The sequence below is a fragment of the Octopus sinensis genome, unplaced genomic scaffold, assembly GCF_006345805.1.
Source record: "Octopus sinensis unplaced genomic scaffold, ASM634580v1 Contig12060, whole genome shotgun sequence".
NCBI classification, from domain to species: domain Eukaryota; kingdom Metazoa; phylum Mollusca; class Cephalopoda; order Octopoda; family Octopodidae; genus Octopus; species Octopus sinensis.
Window position 1 is genome coordinate 102,227 of NW_021832531.1, and position 14,876 is coordinate 117,102.

Sequence of the window (14,876 nt, forward strand, 5' to 3'; positions counted from 1 at the left end):
TGGCAAATTTTTTCTGAAAAATATTATTTTGTCATCTGAAATGCAAAAATAATAAGTTTTTAGGATTAATTTGTTTATGATGGCAAAGGTTTTCAGTCGATGTGCTAAAAATAGAAATTTACAATTTAAGGTGTGCCCAGCAAAATTATTAACTTAAAAAGCAATTTAAAAATTTATAAAGGCGATTAAAACAAATTGCATTTAAAGAATCATTTACTAAAATAATTATTTATCTTCTTCAAAAAAATAGATATTATTTAAGATAGGTTCGTAACTTGTATTTCTCAAATCAACAAATTTTTGTTTCCAAATAAAACTGTAATGTAGATCTATTAGCTGTATTTCCAGATCTTCAAATTAAGTTTATCAAATGTAATTGAATCTGGATATATTATAAATTTGGATGTTTGGGGAAATAGTTTTAATTCAACAAATCTCGAAGAAAATTCATGAATTACTGACTTAATTAACGATGAAAATTCTAGAATTTGTTTAGGTAGATCTATTTTTCATGCACAAATAAATTTAATTTCTAGAATTTTTTGGTATTTTTTAAATATTTAAATTGTTGGAAAGTACATCAAGATTAAAAACAACCAATTTAACCTAAATACCTGAATTGAATCAATCGTGTGATATAATAATTTATTAACACCTTGCAAATTCAAGCTGAATTCAATTAAATGGCACGTAAAATCTGCCAGAAATGTTAGTTTAAGGATCCATCCAGGGTCCATTAATTGTGGATACTTATCAATTACTTTTTCACTCTGTAAAAATATTTGCACTTCATCCAAACACTGGACAAATTGTTCAATAACTTTTCCACGGCTCAACCATCTTACATTGTTATACATAATTAATCCTTTTAGCCGATTATAAATATTTATAAAAACCCATATGTACTGAATTTACTTCATTTAATAATGTCTGAAATTTTCTTTTATTTAAGGACCGAGCAGATATGAAGTTAATTATTTTGTGACAACGATTGTAATGTGCTCGAATGACTCGAATTCAGATTTTGCGATCTAATGAAAACCACGAACTGGATGCCCGACGTGCTGTGTAAGTAAGCTGAAAAAACCATTATTCTTTCCAATCATAGTGGGTGCACCATCTGTGGTTATTGATACTATTTTTGAAATATCTATCTTTTTCTCTGTGATCGAATTTACAATTGTTTAAAAATATCGACTTTTGTAGTTGTTGCTAATGCTGGCAAACACAATAATTCTTCCAGAATAGTATTCACGGCGTAATATCTGATAAAAATTGCTAGGCGTGACAATCCAGATGTCAATACTTTCGTCAACACAAAGGGAAATGAAATACAAGATTTAATATCTTTACTTTGTTGAAGAGAGATATTTTCACTCATCACCAAAATTCTTTATTGCTGACCCATATTCTCCTCCATAAATAACTTCGTAGTTTTTATTCGCCAACTTGTACGATTACTAAAAAGTCAGGCAGAAATGCCCGCCCACATTTAACCGATTAATTGTTATCTAAATATAACAAATACAAAATACTTTTTCCTTTCAGATGCTTGACGGGTTTTAGAGGTTCATCAACAGCAAATTTTTATCAAAGTTAATCACAATTGAACGATTTGAAAAAAATACGGTACTGTGACGTTCGGTGGGCGATATCCAACGATTGCGTCTAATAATTCGTCGAAAGCGTTGTCCAAATGGCTCACTTGCCTTCTCCATAAAAATTCTACACATTAAATCGGAGTATACCAGCAAAGTATTCACCCATGTAGTGTCGTGCGGTTCCTCTGTGTCTTTTATTGCGCCATTTTGCGCTCCTCCACATTCTCTCCACAGTCTGAGTATGTGCACCGGTCCTCGGGTCTACAAAATTCGCCTGTGATTGACTGTAAGGTGCACATGTGCAAGAGCATTAAGATCTGGCGTTGAATAACCTATTAACAAGAATAAAGTAATTACAATTACCATTCCATTTGTCAGAGTATATCACTAAACCCGGTGCGATAATATACCAATCAATGTGTTCGGACGATTAACTAAATAATCAGCACATACCTCCCGCAGGGAGTGAGACCAATTACAAATAGTTTGGCTACTCCACTCCAATTGACGCCGACACCATGAAATTGTGTGTCTGTCAAAGCTCCACATATAGATAAAACGAATACATGATGCTAAGGGCACTGTCTTGCCTTCGAGCCACGTACCTAAAAATAAAGTTCTCTCTTATTATACCGTTTCTGACAGAACTATAAGTTCGGCACTCGCTTTTATTGCACACCCATGTGGTAGTATCCCGCTGAAGGGCCATGAAATGTCTTTTTTCGCATTTCTTTTCCATTGGTATGATTCCGACCTCCTGTAAGAACGTAACTGACTCCATTTCCGACCGTGGTAGTTCGTAGTCCTTCAATTTAGAAAAATTTCGCATACAAAAGTTATTATTCATCCCCACAACGCACTTACAAATTCAAAATTTTATTTAAAAAAATTTATAATAATATTTACAAATTCGGCATTGTTCATTTGTTTTAATTTTAGTTCAAATAATCAAAAAAATTTTCCAAAATTCAGTTAGAGCATTATTTCGTGCAGCATGAAATCTACAAGTACCAAAAATACATTTCCGTCTACATTAAAAACAAGATCTGTATATTTTTGGTATAAAAATGTGTTTTCTGTTTTTTGACCTTGCACAAAACAAGTACAGTACGACCCCGGTTTGGGGCAGACCCCATGGGTGGGGCACCCTCGGGTTTTGGGGCACCCCCGCTTTTAGGGGCAGTTTTTGAAAACAGTAAATTTTTCATTCTATTATTTATTTTTGATGACCCCGGTTTGGGGCACTTATTTAATTTATTTAATTACAAAATGTTAGTTTATTTATTAATTATTAATTAATACTATTATTTCACGTGTTTATTTTGACTTTAGTATGGTTCGTAAAAAGAATTCAAAGATTAATTATGAAACAAAAATTAAAATCGCTAAAGATATAAAACATGGTCAATTTTCAGAAAGAGATCTTGCTAAAAAGTATAAAACGACCAAAGGTATCTTTTTAACTAATTATTAATTACAGGTACTATTTCTCGCATTAAACAAAATTTTGTTTATTATTTTGACGCGGGATTAACTGAATCCGATAGAATCAAGGAATCACATGATCCAAATAATGAATTAGATAGATTAGTTTTTGAAACTTTTCTACGTCTGAGAGATGAATTTCTTCCAATTTCTGGAACTATCTTAAAACTGATTGCAAAAAAATTATCTAAAAAGATAAATTATGAATCATTTAAGGCATCAAATGGATGGCTAGACCGGTTCAAGAAAAGACACGAGTTGCTATTTAAAACTATAAGTGGAGAAAAGAATTCATCTGACCTTTCTACGGTTTCCAATTTTTTTGCTGATTATGACAACTGTTTGGAAACTGTAGGAAGTGAAAATATTTTTAACTGTGATGAAACAGCTTTATACATAAAGCGAACGCCGTCGAAATCTTTTGTTCAATTTAATGACAAATGCAATGGAATTAAAATGAGCAAAGAGAAAGTTACCCTTCTCCTTTGTTGTAATGCACTTGGTGAAAAGTTAAAACCTCTATTAATTGGAAAATTCAAATCTCCTAGGTGTTTAAAAAATTTTAACGCTGAGGATCACGGAGTACTATATGCTGCATCAAAAAATTCGTGGATGACTAGTGATATTTTTGGGAAATGGTTATGGAAAGTAAATCAAGATATGATCAATGAAAAGAGAAAAATTGTCTTAATACTGGATAATGCGAGCTGTCACAGAAATACAGAATATTCCAATGTTTATTTACTTTTTCTTCCCAAAAATACGACCGCTTTAATTCAACCCCTAGATATGGGAATAATAAAATCCTTCAAGTCCCTCTATTTCAATAAACTGATTGATTTTACTCTTATATTTGAAAAAGAACAGCTTTCTGATTTGAATTTGAATAATGTCAATCTTAGACAAGTCATTACAGTTGTCGGGGAGGCATGGAAAATGATGTCAGAGACAACGATAATTAATTGCTGGCAGAAAATAAATGAAAACAGATCAAAAATTTCGGATAATGTACAGTTGGACGAAGAATTAATAGATGACGTGATTTCAGATGTTATTTCAATGGATTCGACAGATATTACAGTACGACCCCGGTTTGGGGCAGCATTTTTATCATAGTGCCCCAAAAAGCGGGGGTGCCCCAAAATGCGAGGGTAAAGATTTTTTGCTTTTATTTTCTCCTCAATAGATTTTTATTGCATTTTAGACTATAAATTAAAATTATTTAATATTAATAAAATTCTAACATAGTCCTTTCTAATAAAATTTAAAAATTTTAATAAATCCAACAAAAAATACTATTAAAAGTAATCAGTAATTTTCTCACCGAATTGGTTTTTTTTTCAGTTCTCCTGATAGGTTTTTTCTAAATTCGTAGTAGATTTTCAAAAATTGTGGACATGTACTGAAAATATTATCTTCTAGAGAATTCACGATGTTTATGATTTCTTTAATTGATGATTTTTTAGATTCATATCCATCATAAGTAATTTTGTCCTCAATACAGTACGACCCCGGTTTGGGGCAGACCCCATGGGTGGGGCACCCTCGGGTTTTGGGGCACCCCCGCTTTTAGGGGCAGTTTTTGAAAACAGTAAATTTTTCATTCTATTATTTATTTTTGATGACCCCGGTTTGGGGCACTTATTTAATTTATTTAATTACAAAATGTTAGTTTATTTATTAATTATTAATTAATACTATTATTTCACGTGTTTTTTTTGACTTTAGTATGGTTCGTAAAAAGAATTCAAAGATTAATTATGAAACAAAAATTAAAATCGCTAAAGATATAAAACATGGTCAATTTTCAGAAAGAGATCTTGCTAAAAAGTATAAAACGACCAAAGGTATCTTTTTTAACTAATTATTAATTACAGGTACTATTTCTCGCATTAAACAAAATTTTGTTTATTATTTTGACGCGGGATTAACTGAATCCGATAGAATCAAGGAATCACATGATCCAAATAATGAATTAGATAGATTAGTTTTTGAAACTTTTCTACGTCTGAGAGATGAATTTCTTCCAATTTCTGGAACTATCTTAAAACTGATTGCAAAAAAATTATCTAAAAAGATAAATTATGAATCATTTAAGGCATCAAATGGATGGCTAGACCGGTTCAAGAAAACACGAGTTGCTATTTAAAACTATAAGTGGAGAAAAGAATTCATCTGACCTTTCTACGGTTTCCAATTTTTTTGCTGATTATGACAACTGTTGGAAACTGTAGGAAGTGAAAATATTTTTAACTGTGATGAAACAGCTTTATACATAAAGCGAACGCCGTCGAAATCTTTTGTTCAATTTAATGACAAATGCAATGGAATTAAAATGAGCAAAGAGAAAGTTACCCTTCTCCTTTGTTGTAATGCACTTGGTGAAAAGTTAAAACCTCTATTAATTGGAAAATTCAAATCTCCTAGGTGTTTAAAAAATTTTAACGCTGAGGATCACGGAGTACTATATGCTGCATCAAAAAATTCGTGGATGACTAGTGATATTTTTGGGAAATGGTTATGGAAAGTAAATCAAGATATGATCAATGAAAAGAGAAAAATTGTCTTAATACTGGATAATGCGAGCTGTCACAGAAATACAGAATATTCCAATGTTTATTTACTTTTTCTTCCCAAAAATACGACCGCTTTAATTCAACCCCTAGATATGGGAATAATAAAATCCTTCAAGTCCCTCTATTTCAATAAACTGATTGATTTTACTCTTATATTTGAAAAAGAACAGCTTTCTGATTTGAATTTGAATAATGTCAATCTTAGACAAGTCATTACAGTTGTCGGGGAGGCATGGAAAATGATGTCAGAGACAACGATAATTAATTGCTGGCAGAAAATAAATGAAAACAGATCAAAAATTTCGGATAATGTACAGTTGGACGAAGAATTAATAGATGACGTGATTTCAGATGTTATTTCAATGGATTCGACAGATATTATTGAGGACAAAATTACTTATGATGGATATGAATCTAAAAAATCATCAATTAAAGAAATCATAAACATCGTGAATTCTCTAGAAGATAATATTTTCAGTACATGTCCACAATTTTTGAAAATCTACTACGAATTTAGAAAAAACCTATCAGGAGAACTGAAAAAAAACCAATTCGGTGAGAAAATTACTGATTACTTTTAATAGTATTTTTTGTTGGATTTATTAAAATTTTTAAATTTTATTAAGAAAGGACTATGTTAGAATTTTTATTAATATTAAATAATTTTAATTTATAGTCTAAAATGCAATAAAAATCTATTGAGGAGAAAATAAAAGCAAAAAATCTTTACCCTCGCATTTTGGGGCACCCCCGCTTTTTGGGGCACTATGATAAAAATGCTGCCCCAAACCGGGGTCGTACTGTAATAAGAATAATAAACATTTCTCTACGATTTTTAGAATCTGTTGCCTTGTTTACAAAATTTTACATTTTTCAAATATTTTTTCTTGGAAATACCAAGCGACGACTTGGTTTCTTTAAAAACGAACTCAAACCTTCCGCTATCCACAGACCATTCAAAGCATTCAAGTGGAAACCTAATTGGTGTCATATAATCTTTCAAAAGCTTAAAGCTTGACTTCTACCAGTACAGTCTGGCCTGCTTTCTTTCTGCTGCACACATCAGTGCTAACCGATATGCGGGTTTGACTGATGTGTCCCTCTCAGTTCAGGCAATGGGTTTTTTCGAATTGAAATCAAATCAGATTTCTCATTTCGAAGAGACCAAAGACCTTAGTAAACTTTTAACTATTCCAAACAAATGGCCCGGCAATCTAAAGACGTAGCAATGCCACAATTTTTAGATATTCTTTTTGAATCGCTTACTTTTGTATTATCGTAGCTTTATTTTATGAATTTAGTAATTATTATTCAAGTGTTGATCTCTGCCTAAATCCCTATGTTTCCTTCTTTAGCCAAATTTTTAAACAGGAAAATCTTTTACCACACCCAAACCTCCAGTTCTATTTCGGTGGCGTTTGCATTCGCAGTTGTGATTATCTACTATTTAATCAACTTTTTAGTTAATTTTGTTAAGGATATAAAAATGGTTCGAATCCTTGCGTATATTCTAAAGGTTCTTCGATCTTGTGTTTTGTTATCTTTTTTTAATGATTAATAATTGTGGTTGAATAATGAATTTGTGGCTGACATTACAAATTAAACTTGGTTTTTCAAGGATAGTTGCGCCATTTTCAGTTTCTAGATACAATTTTTAAAAGCCAACAGTTAGGTTTCCCTTACAATATTATTCATATGAGGAAGAAAAGAAATATATTTCCACCTATAGAAGATTGATTTTTAACTCAGATAGTTGAGATTAAATATTCAGATTCTTCATATTTTCAAGTTATCAAAAGTAACAAAAATTTCATATTTTATGATTTTTAAAAACCTGCTGGCATCCTAAAAAGTTTTTGAAATCCTTCAAGGAAATTGAAAACTAATCCGTTTTCCAGCTTATTTTTAATCCATCTTAATTCTTAATGAATGTTGTTCTGAAAATAATTATTTTCGTCAATTAAATAACCTCAAAACAAAAAGCCCAACTTACATTATACTTTTTGAATCCAACATTACTAAAACAACACGGAACGATGTCAGAACTCTTTCCGATGTGAGGAAATTTTTGGATGAAATTCTTTTATATCAATTTCTATTTGCACGAACACGTTTCTCTGTTCAAATTACTAATAATTATACCTAAAGGATAAAAAATATAGATTAAAGACTCTTCAGGCTCTCATTTTAATGGAAATATGGTATGTTTAGTTCCGTAAAAATTATATTAACCTGAAATTAGAAGTAATTTTATGTTGTTTAAACCTTCTACCGATTCTTAATTCATTTTCAAACACATTATGGCAATTAGATATTAGTTTTTCAAACACCAATAGCTTATAGAGTTTCCCGAAGCATTGACATAATGAAAAGAAGTGACTAATGTTTAAATTATCGTAATTATTAGTTTCAAAGATTTATTTTGATGAAAGTAAAATGTTACATTGAAACTAATTAAATTTTTTATGCTAATGCATAGAACAATTTGATAATCGACCTAATTTTCAATACGATCGATCACCTAGTAGCCTCGGGAACATAATCGAGCGACCATTGCTTGGATTATTTTTTTCGCAACAACAAGTTGTTTTGAAGTGATAATCATTCCGACCACAACCATTTTTTTTGAGGGTGCTATCAAATAAAAATTCCGTCCATTGAAAGCTACAAGTATTTTTTCGTCAACATCTTGAATAACGTGAGTGAATCCTTTTATTTTTACTATTTTTTGCTTGGAGTTATTACCGGCCGAAATGTAATGTAAAATCTCCTATAAATAGAATAATCTGATCTTATTAAATACTTTTATTTCATTTTGAGATATAACAAAATTGTTAGACGAAGTTGCAAGCAAAGATCCGTTACTTCGGAACATTGCAGCACTGTTAAAATTGACGTATTTATTGCTAATGAGATACTCAACCCAGCAGCTCCAAACTGCATTTATTTCATTATATATGGGTGTGACATGCTGACAATAAAGACTGTTCATTTCGCTGATATACTAAATATGCGAATTAGCATTTCCTTTTATATCAATCTTTTGCGGTTATGCGTATAATTTTACCAGTTTTTTTCGCTTATTTAATGGTTCAATACGTGAACAATAAATCCATTTAATTGAATATATACCAGTACATTCTAATAAAAAGTCCAAATTGTATTGATTTAAAGTATTTTGTCTTTTAAATGAGCTTGCATTAATTTTTCTAGTGGTGGTAAAATAACAAAACTTTTTCCAAAATATTACTCAAAATTTTATTGAGGAAAATACGCCCAAAGTATTATTTTTTAATTTTATTCATTTGAACATTCACTAAAATTAGAGATTTGATTTTTTTTTGATCCATTGGAAAGTAAGATTTTGTTCTCTACATCTTAACCAGACGCTTCGCCACAGACTTTTACGTAAGGAACTTTTCGTTAAAACATTTGCCCATTTGATCGATGATAGCCCGTCGTCATCAACGTGGTTGAAATATGTGAATAACACTTCCCGATCAGAAGATATTTGCAGGATAGAATTTTTCCAATAATTAACGAAAACAGTGTAAAGTAAGCCGATGACTACTTAGTCACAAAGTGCTGGAGTATGCTTTATTATGATTACACATGTAGGGACAACAAAGTGATAAGGTCCCTCCATCTTCTGCACTGCAATAAATATGGCTTGAGGCAGTCCAGAAAGTTGTGAACCCATCGAGTTCAATCGGTATGTGAACTCGAAGGTGTGCATTAAATGGACACACCAATACGCACTTGGATTGTTGTCCGACACAACAAATCCGATATTGTGGTCTACGATAAGGTCACTAGAAAAATTTTTTATTGTGGGAGTAGGAATAACATTCCTAAACTAGACAAAATCAAAAATGAGAAGACACATGAAATCAAATTCAAGGTTAATTTAAAATAAAATAAGTCTACAAGACCTCAGTGAAATGAGAAATATTTTAGTCAGTTAACTCATATTAGCATGGCATGTCATCAAAGGTCAAGAATATGTATCTTTTAAAAACAGAACAATAAGCACAAAATAAACACGTTCTTTATAAAAATATATTTTTTAATAATTTTTAAAAAATAACTAATTAGATGAATTGTAAAAAAAAGATAATTACAATTTATCTCCTTTACATTTTATCTGCTAAACGATCCTCTTATGGGAAAGTCAAATAATAAAAAAGAAATTTAAATTATGTAATCGAATTTAAAATTAAATCTGAACGTTCATAACTTATGGTTGCAAAGACGTTATCGTCTACCCATACTCCACCCTGAAGCATACTATCATCAATAATATATTCCCTGTGGTTTTCAATCTAATTATTACTACAAAAATACGACTTGTGAATTTATTATCCATGTTCTAGCTATGCCGTCTTCTCCGACTGATAACATGAGTTCAGTCTATAATAATAATTTAAAAATTTTTAACATTTTTATTAATTTCCAGTGAGCGTATACATCGAGAATGAGCTTTGACAAAAAAGTGATGTGTATTATCAGATAAAGATTGAACGTCTATTCTTCCTTCGATATCCCCAGCGATTACTTGCATATTATGTAATGCAAGTGCTGAGATCACACTGTTAAATTGAGCTATTATTAAGTCTCAAACGTATTAAATTTTAATATTTTGTACACATTGAATTTTTGATTCCACAAAATCACAACACCTCTGTCATCTCCACTTGCTAAATAATTTGAATCTTTTGCAAAATCACAAACAATTCCCAAATGTTCTAAATTGATTTTCTTTCTAAAGTACTTTTCAAAGTATGTAAATAAATAAATTGTTTGTTCTGATACTGAAAACATAAAATACACCCATTTGACAATCCGACAAACAAAAAACCATTCCACTGAATAATTCCATTTGGGAAATGAGATTCTCCATTAAAAAAACGAATTAGTAATACCTTCTAAATGTTTTTGGATGTAAATAGTTTGAAAAAGTTTGCCTGTTTCTGTGATATATATTTGTATGAAAGTGCTTGAAAGTATAATTATATAAACTGAATTTTCTAAGTAACAGAATCCAGCCAAAAGTAATAAAAACTATAAAAACTTCGATTATGTAATTATGATCTGTCGATGATGCTGGGATTCTTTTTATTTCGTTTTTTGAGCCAATATTGACATAAATAATTTCATCGTGACAAACACAAAGAATCAAATTATTCTCAATCTTTAAATTTCGAAATTTATGCGATATAAGATTTCCAAGATCAATTTTCTCGATAATTACCATTTATAAATATCAGCAACGACCTTTTCTTGTTTCCATGGAATTAAATTAATTTAATTTTTTGGGATTTTGTATCTATAAAATTAAATTTATGAAATTTACGAACAGTTAAAATGATATTTTTTTATTTGTTTGGAAAATATTCGGATCTTGATAAAACAAACAGAACAAGAATTGAATGAATATAGAATTTAATTAATAAATATTTTTAAAACAGTTATTGTATCATTGTTAGTAGAATAATCAAAATACAGTCCGACTTTCCGACTTTTAATTGGGCATACCTCGAGGGATGGAGCACCATTTTGAGAGAAAACTCCGTTTTGGTAATTATAAATTTTTCAACGAAATTATGAAAAATTTTGGTCATATAACATTTTTATTTTGGACAATAATTTTTATTAAATAAAAATAATACCCCCGTCCCGTTAAAAAAAATTTAGAGCCCCAGAAAATCTTACGACGACTTTTATATGACACATCGAGAGACGGAAACAGCTAGGGATCCTCTCTGCAATGACACATTTTTGATTATATTTAGAATCCCTGTTCTTACACACAACTTTTGAGGCTTTTTATCTCTAATTAAAAAGAAACAATTGCCAGAGGATCTGTCTCTCAAAAAATACCCAAAGTTTTGGATGATGATATCTGAAAGATAAAAAAAAAACATTCAAAGTTTTGGATAACCAAAATATTAGTATCTGGGATTTATAAATAAATATTAAAAAACATTAATTAGCTCGTTTATTAAAGTTTCCTTCGATAATGAAATAAATTCACTTTCATAAATATTTTTAAAAATACAAAGAAATTTCGTTTCTAACATTTTATATTGATTTCTGCAGTGACCTATTTAACAAATGTACTGTGATTTCTATGCAATATTTTATTGAATGTTTTTATTTCATTTATTAAAATTGATTTTAAATTATTAGACGTAAAGAAGTGATTATATAAAGTTTAAACTTGTACGTATTTGTGTCAATATGGAATGGATCAATAATGTAAAGCTTGATTTCAAAGACATTTTAATTGTCCCTAAGAAAAGCAAAGTCAAAAGCAGATCTAGCGTATTAAAAAATGTTCCCCATATTTATCATAGGTTAATTTGGAGACTAGTTATACATTCAAATATGCAACTGTCCCATTTAATGGAGTTCCTATAATGGCCAGTAATATGGATAGTATTGGTAATTTTCAAATGGCATCTGTTCTCTCTAAAGTAGCTGTATTTTATTTCTACTTAAAGTATAAAATACACACTGTTATTTCCAAGCATTACAACACCGCAGAATGGCTTGAATTTGTAAAAAAGAACTCTGAATGTCTTCCAGTTGTGTGATGACGTAATCATTATAGTACGTTTCGGTTAGCACGGGACTTCACGATAAAGATTTGGAAAACGTTGTTAGCATTATAAAGGCAGTTCCCGATGTCAAATCAATCTGCATTGACGTGGCCAATGGATATATGGAAGATCTGTCGTTTTTTACTACTAAAGTCAGAAACCTTTATCCAAATCATATTATTATGGTCGGAAATGTGGTCACTGGAGAAGGAGTCAAAAAACTACTTAATTCTGGCGCTGATATAGTGAAAGTTGGGATAGGTTCTGGATCTGTTTGTACTACACGGATAATGACTGGAATTGGTTATCCCCAGTTTAGTGCTGTCTTGGAATGCGCAATCGCAGCCAAGGAATGCGGTGGGCATATTATTTCAGTTATACCTTTGATAATATATTTAGGATGGAGGTTGCGTATGTCCTGGAGACATTGTAAAAGCTTTTTCCGCTGGAGCCAGCTTTGTTATGATTGGTGGAATGTTTGCAGGGTACGATGAGAACGGAAGCGTAATCGAAACTGCTAACTCTTCTACAAAAACGATGTTATATTATGGAATGAGTTCAAAAACGGCTATGAATAAATATTCTGACTCAAATTTAGAAAATTACAGGTCGTGAAATTTTTAAATAAATTTTAGAGGATCTGAAGGGAGAACTATCCGCATAAAATGCCGAGGATCTATAATTCCAGCCATTAACGACATCTTTCATGGACTAAGATCTGCTTGTTCGTATGTCGGAGCAGAGCAACTAGAGGACATTTCTAAGGAAGTCTCCTTTATTCGTGTGGCTCGACAATATAATGACGTTTACGCACCTTTTACTGTTGGGGATTAATATATCTTCTTATTTATTAACATGGTTTAGATTTATTTAAAAATTTGTTTAATTGTTTTTATCGTTAATTAATCTTATTTTTATAAGGAGTTAGTTTAAAATTAATGAGTAGTAAGACTGGATATATTTTTAGTTAAGTTTTTTTAGGAAAATAATCTTTCCCAGTTTAGCTAATGTTTTAAATGTCATTAATCATATTCCGAGATCCGAGTCAGTATTTAGATCTAATTTTTGCAAAAGTTAAAACTTCGAAATAAATACTTAGCTAAAGTTATTTCTATCTTCATTTATCTAGAGAAAATGTATTTCTTGTTTCTTTCAATAATTGTATCCACTTTTTACTTAATTTTAATAAAATAAATATTAACATATGTTTTTAGAAGTTGCACGATAAAAACTATAAAATAGCTTCCAAAGCACATATAAATTTCCTTTTGTTTTACCTATATTTTAATAACTTGTTATTTTAGCAATCATCACACAGGAAATTCCCACTAAACTGATTAAAACAGAAAACGTTGAAAAAAAATTGAATAATATTTTTTAAATTTCTCATGTTTATAAAAGTGAATTTCGAACACAATGTAAAGTTAATGAGATTTTTTCAAATAATATGTGAGTTTGACGTAAGTTGATATTCAACTGAGCTGAGAATCTTTAAATTTTAAAAAACCACTGATAGTAAGCTGATATAAAGATGCGAATTAATGAAAATTAATTTTCAGGCAATTTAAGTATTTTCTACACATTTTTGGTAACCCAATACAACAAATACTTACATAATACTTACATATTTTCGGCCGACTTTTTTAAAATCCTGCAGGAAAAATCATATTTGACCTTGCTTGTATTGGGTGTTGTCATGACATTTTTGCAATTTCTCTCGATCCTCTCCCTATATCAAATAACCTCTAATTTATATAAAATGGTAAAAATACTATATAATTATCCAAAATATGCTATTTTTAGCTCTTATTCAACTTGTTCATAAACTGGAAGCTCTGACCGGGTTTGACAAGTAACGCCGTCATGAGCATCTTATCAGATACGGACTCCCCATGGAAATGGATTCATGGGATGGGATGTTGAGCTTCCTAGCGTTTATTTGGGCGCACTACAATAGTAAAAACTTTAAGAGAAGAGTAATTAATGGTTTTCCTACCTCAGAATTAGTTAAAAAGAATTAACTTTCTTGTTCTTTTTTTTTCTTAAAAAAATTGTGTACCTGGCACAAGCAAAGTCCTAGATTAGGAGTGGCCAACTTTTATCACCGGCGAGGTACTTTTCATATTGCGATTTTTTGGCAATCGACTTATATATTTTAATAAAACAGTTTTTATTTTATAATTGAAAGTTAATGGAATTTTTGGCATTGGTAATTCTGGCTCATCATACTTTAAAATGATGTCTCGCATAAATATATGCTTCCAAAGCATGAAAGAATTCATTGATACGAATCAATGAATATTGGATATTTTTCTGGAGACATAAATCTCCACATGTTGAAATTGGTAAAATTTTTTTTCGGATTTGAGATATCCATATTTCTAACTTCATTATGAAAGCATTTATTGAGCTGATCATATCGATAATATATGAATTCCTTTCCTGTAATTCTAAATTAAGTTCATTCAGTTTTGTAATAATATCAGTTAAAAAACTAGGTAATTTACATATCGAAGGCGATTGACTAAGAAATGCACCGCGATCGACTGGTTGGCCACCTCTGCCTTAGGTGCTTATGGCTACTTGCTTTAATTATTTGTTCATAGATCCAA

The 14,876-nt window shown here is 30.5% G+C and overlaps 2 protein-coding genes and 1 non-coding gene across 3 annotated transcripts; 2 read left to right on the forward strand and 1 right to left on the reverse strand.

The window, feature by feature from the left end:
* The first annotated feature begins 3,001 nt into the window (after positions 1 to 3,001).
* Positions 3,002 to 4,202, forward strand: LOC115229161 (tigger transposable element-derived protein 6-like). The gene is made up of 2 exons (XM_029799567.1): positions 3,002 to 3,052; positions 3,303 to 4,202. The coding sequence occupies exons 1-2, from the start codon at positions 3,002 to 3,004 to the stop codon at positions 4,200 to 4,202; spliced, it is 951 nt and encodes a 316-aa protein (XP_029655427.1).
* Positions 4,203 to 5,421: 1,219 nt separating this feature from the next.
* LOC115229163 (tigger transposable element-derived protein 6-like) lies at positions 5,422 to 6,243 on the forward strand. The gene has a single exon (XM_029799568.1). It carries the CDS (start codon positions 5,422 to 5,424, stop codon positions 6,241 to 6,243), a length of 822 nt encoding a protein of 273 aa, XP_029655428.1.
* Positions 6,244 to 9,590: 3,347 nt separating this feature from the next.
* LOC115229189 lies at positions 9,591 to 9,658 on the reverse strand. Its single transcript, XR_003883305.1, has one exon. It is a non-coding gene; the product is annotated as a small nucleolar RNA U6-53/MBII-28 (small nucleolar RNA).
* Between the last annotated feature and the right edge of the window lie 5,218 nt (positions 9,659 to 14,876).

What these genes read in the sequence shown, in the direction of transcription:
- LOC115229163 (XM_029799568.1), top strand. Translation starts at nt 5,422, where the DNA reads ATGAGCAAAGAGAAAGTTACCCTTCTCCTTTGTTGTAATGCACTTGGT.
- LOC115229161 (XM_029799567.1), top strand. Translation starts at nt 3,002, where the DNA reads ATGGTCAATTTTCAGAAAGAGATCTTGCTAAAAAGTATAAAACGACCA. An exon ending in AAAGTATAAAACGACCAAAG is followed by an intron (nt 3,053 to 3,302) that starts GTATCTTTTTAA and finishes GAATCATTTAAG; the next exon opens with GCATCAAATGGATGGCTAGA.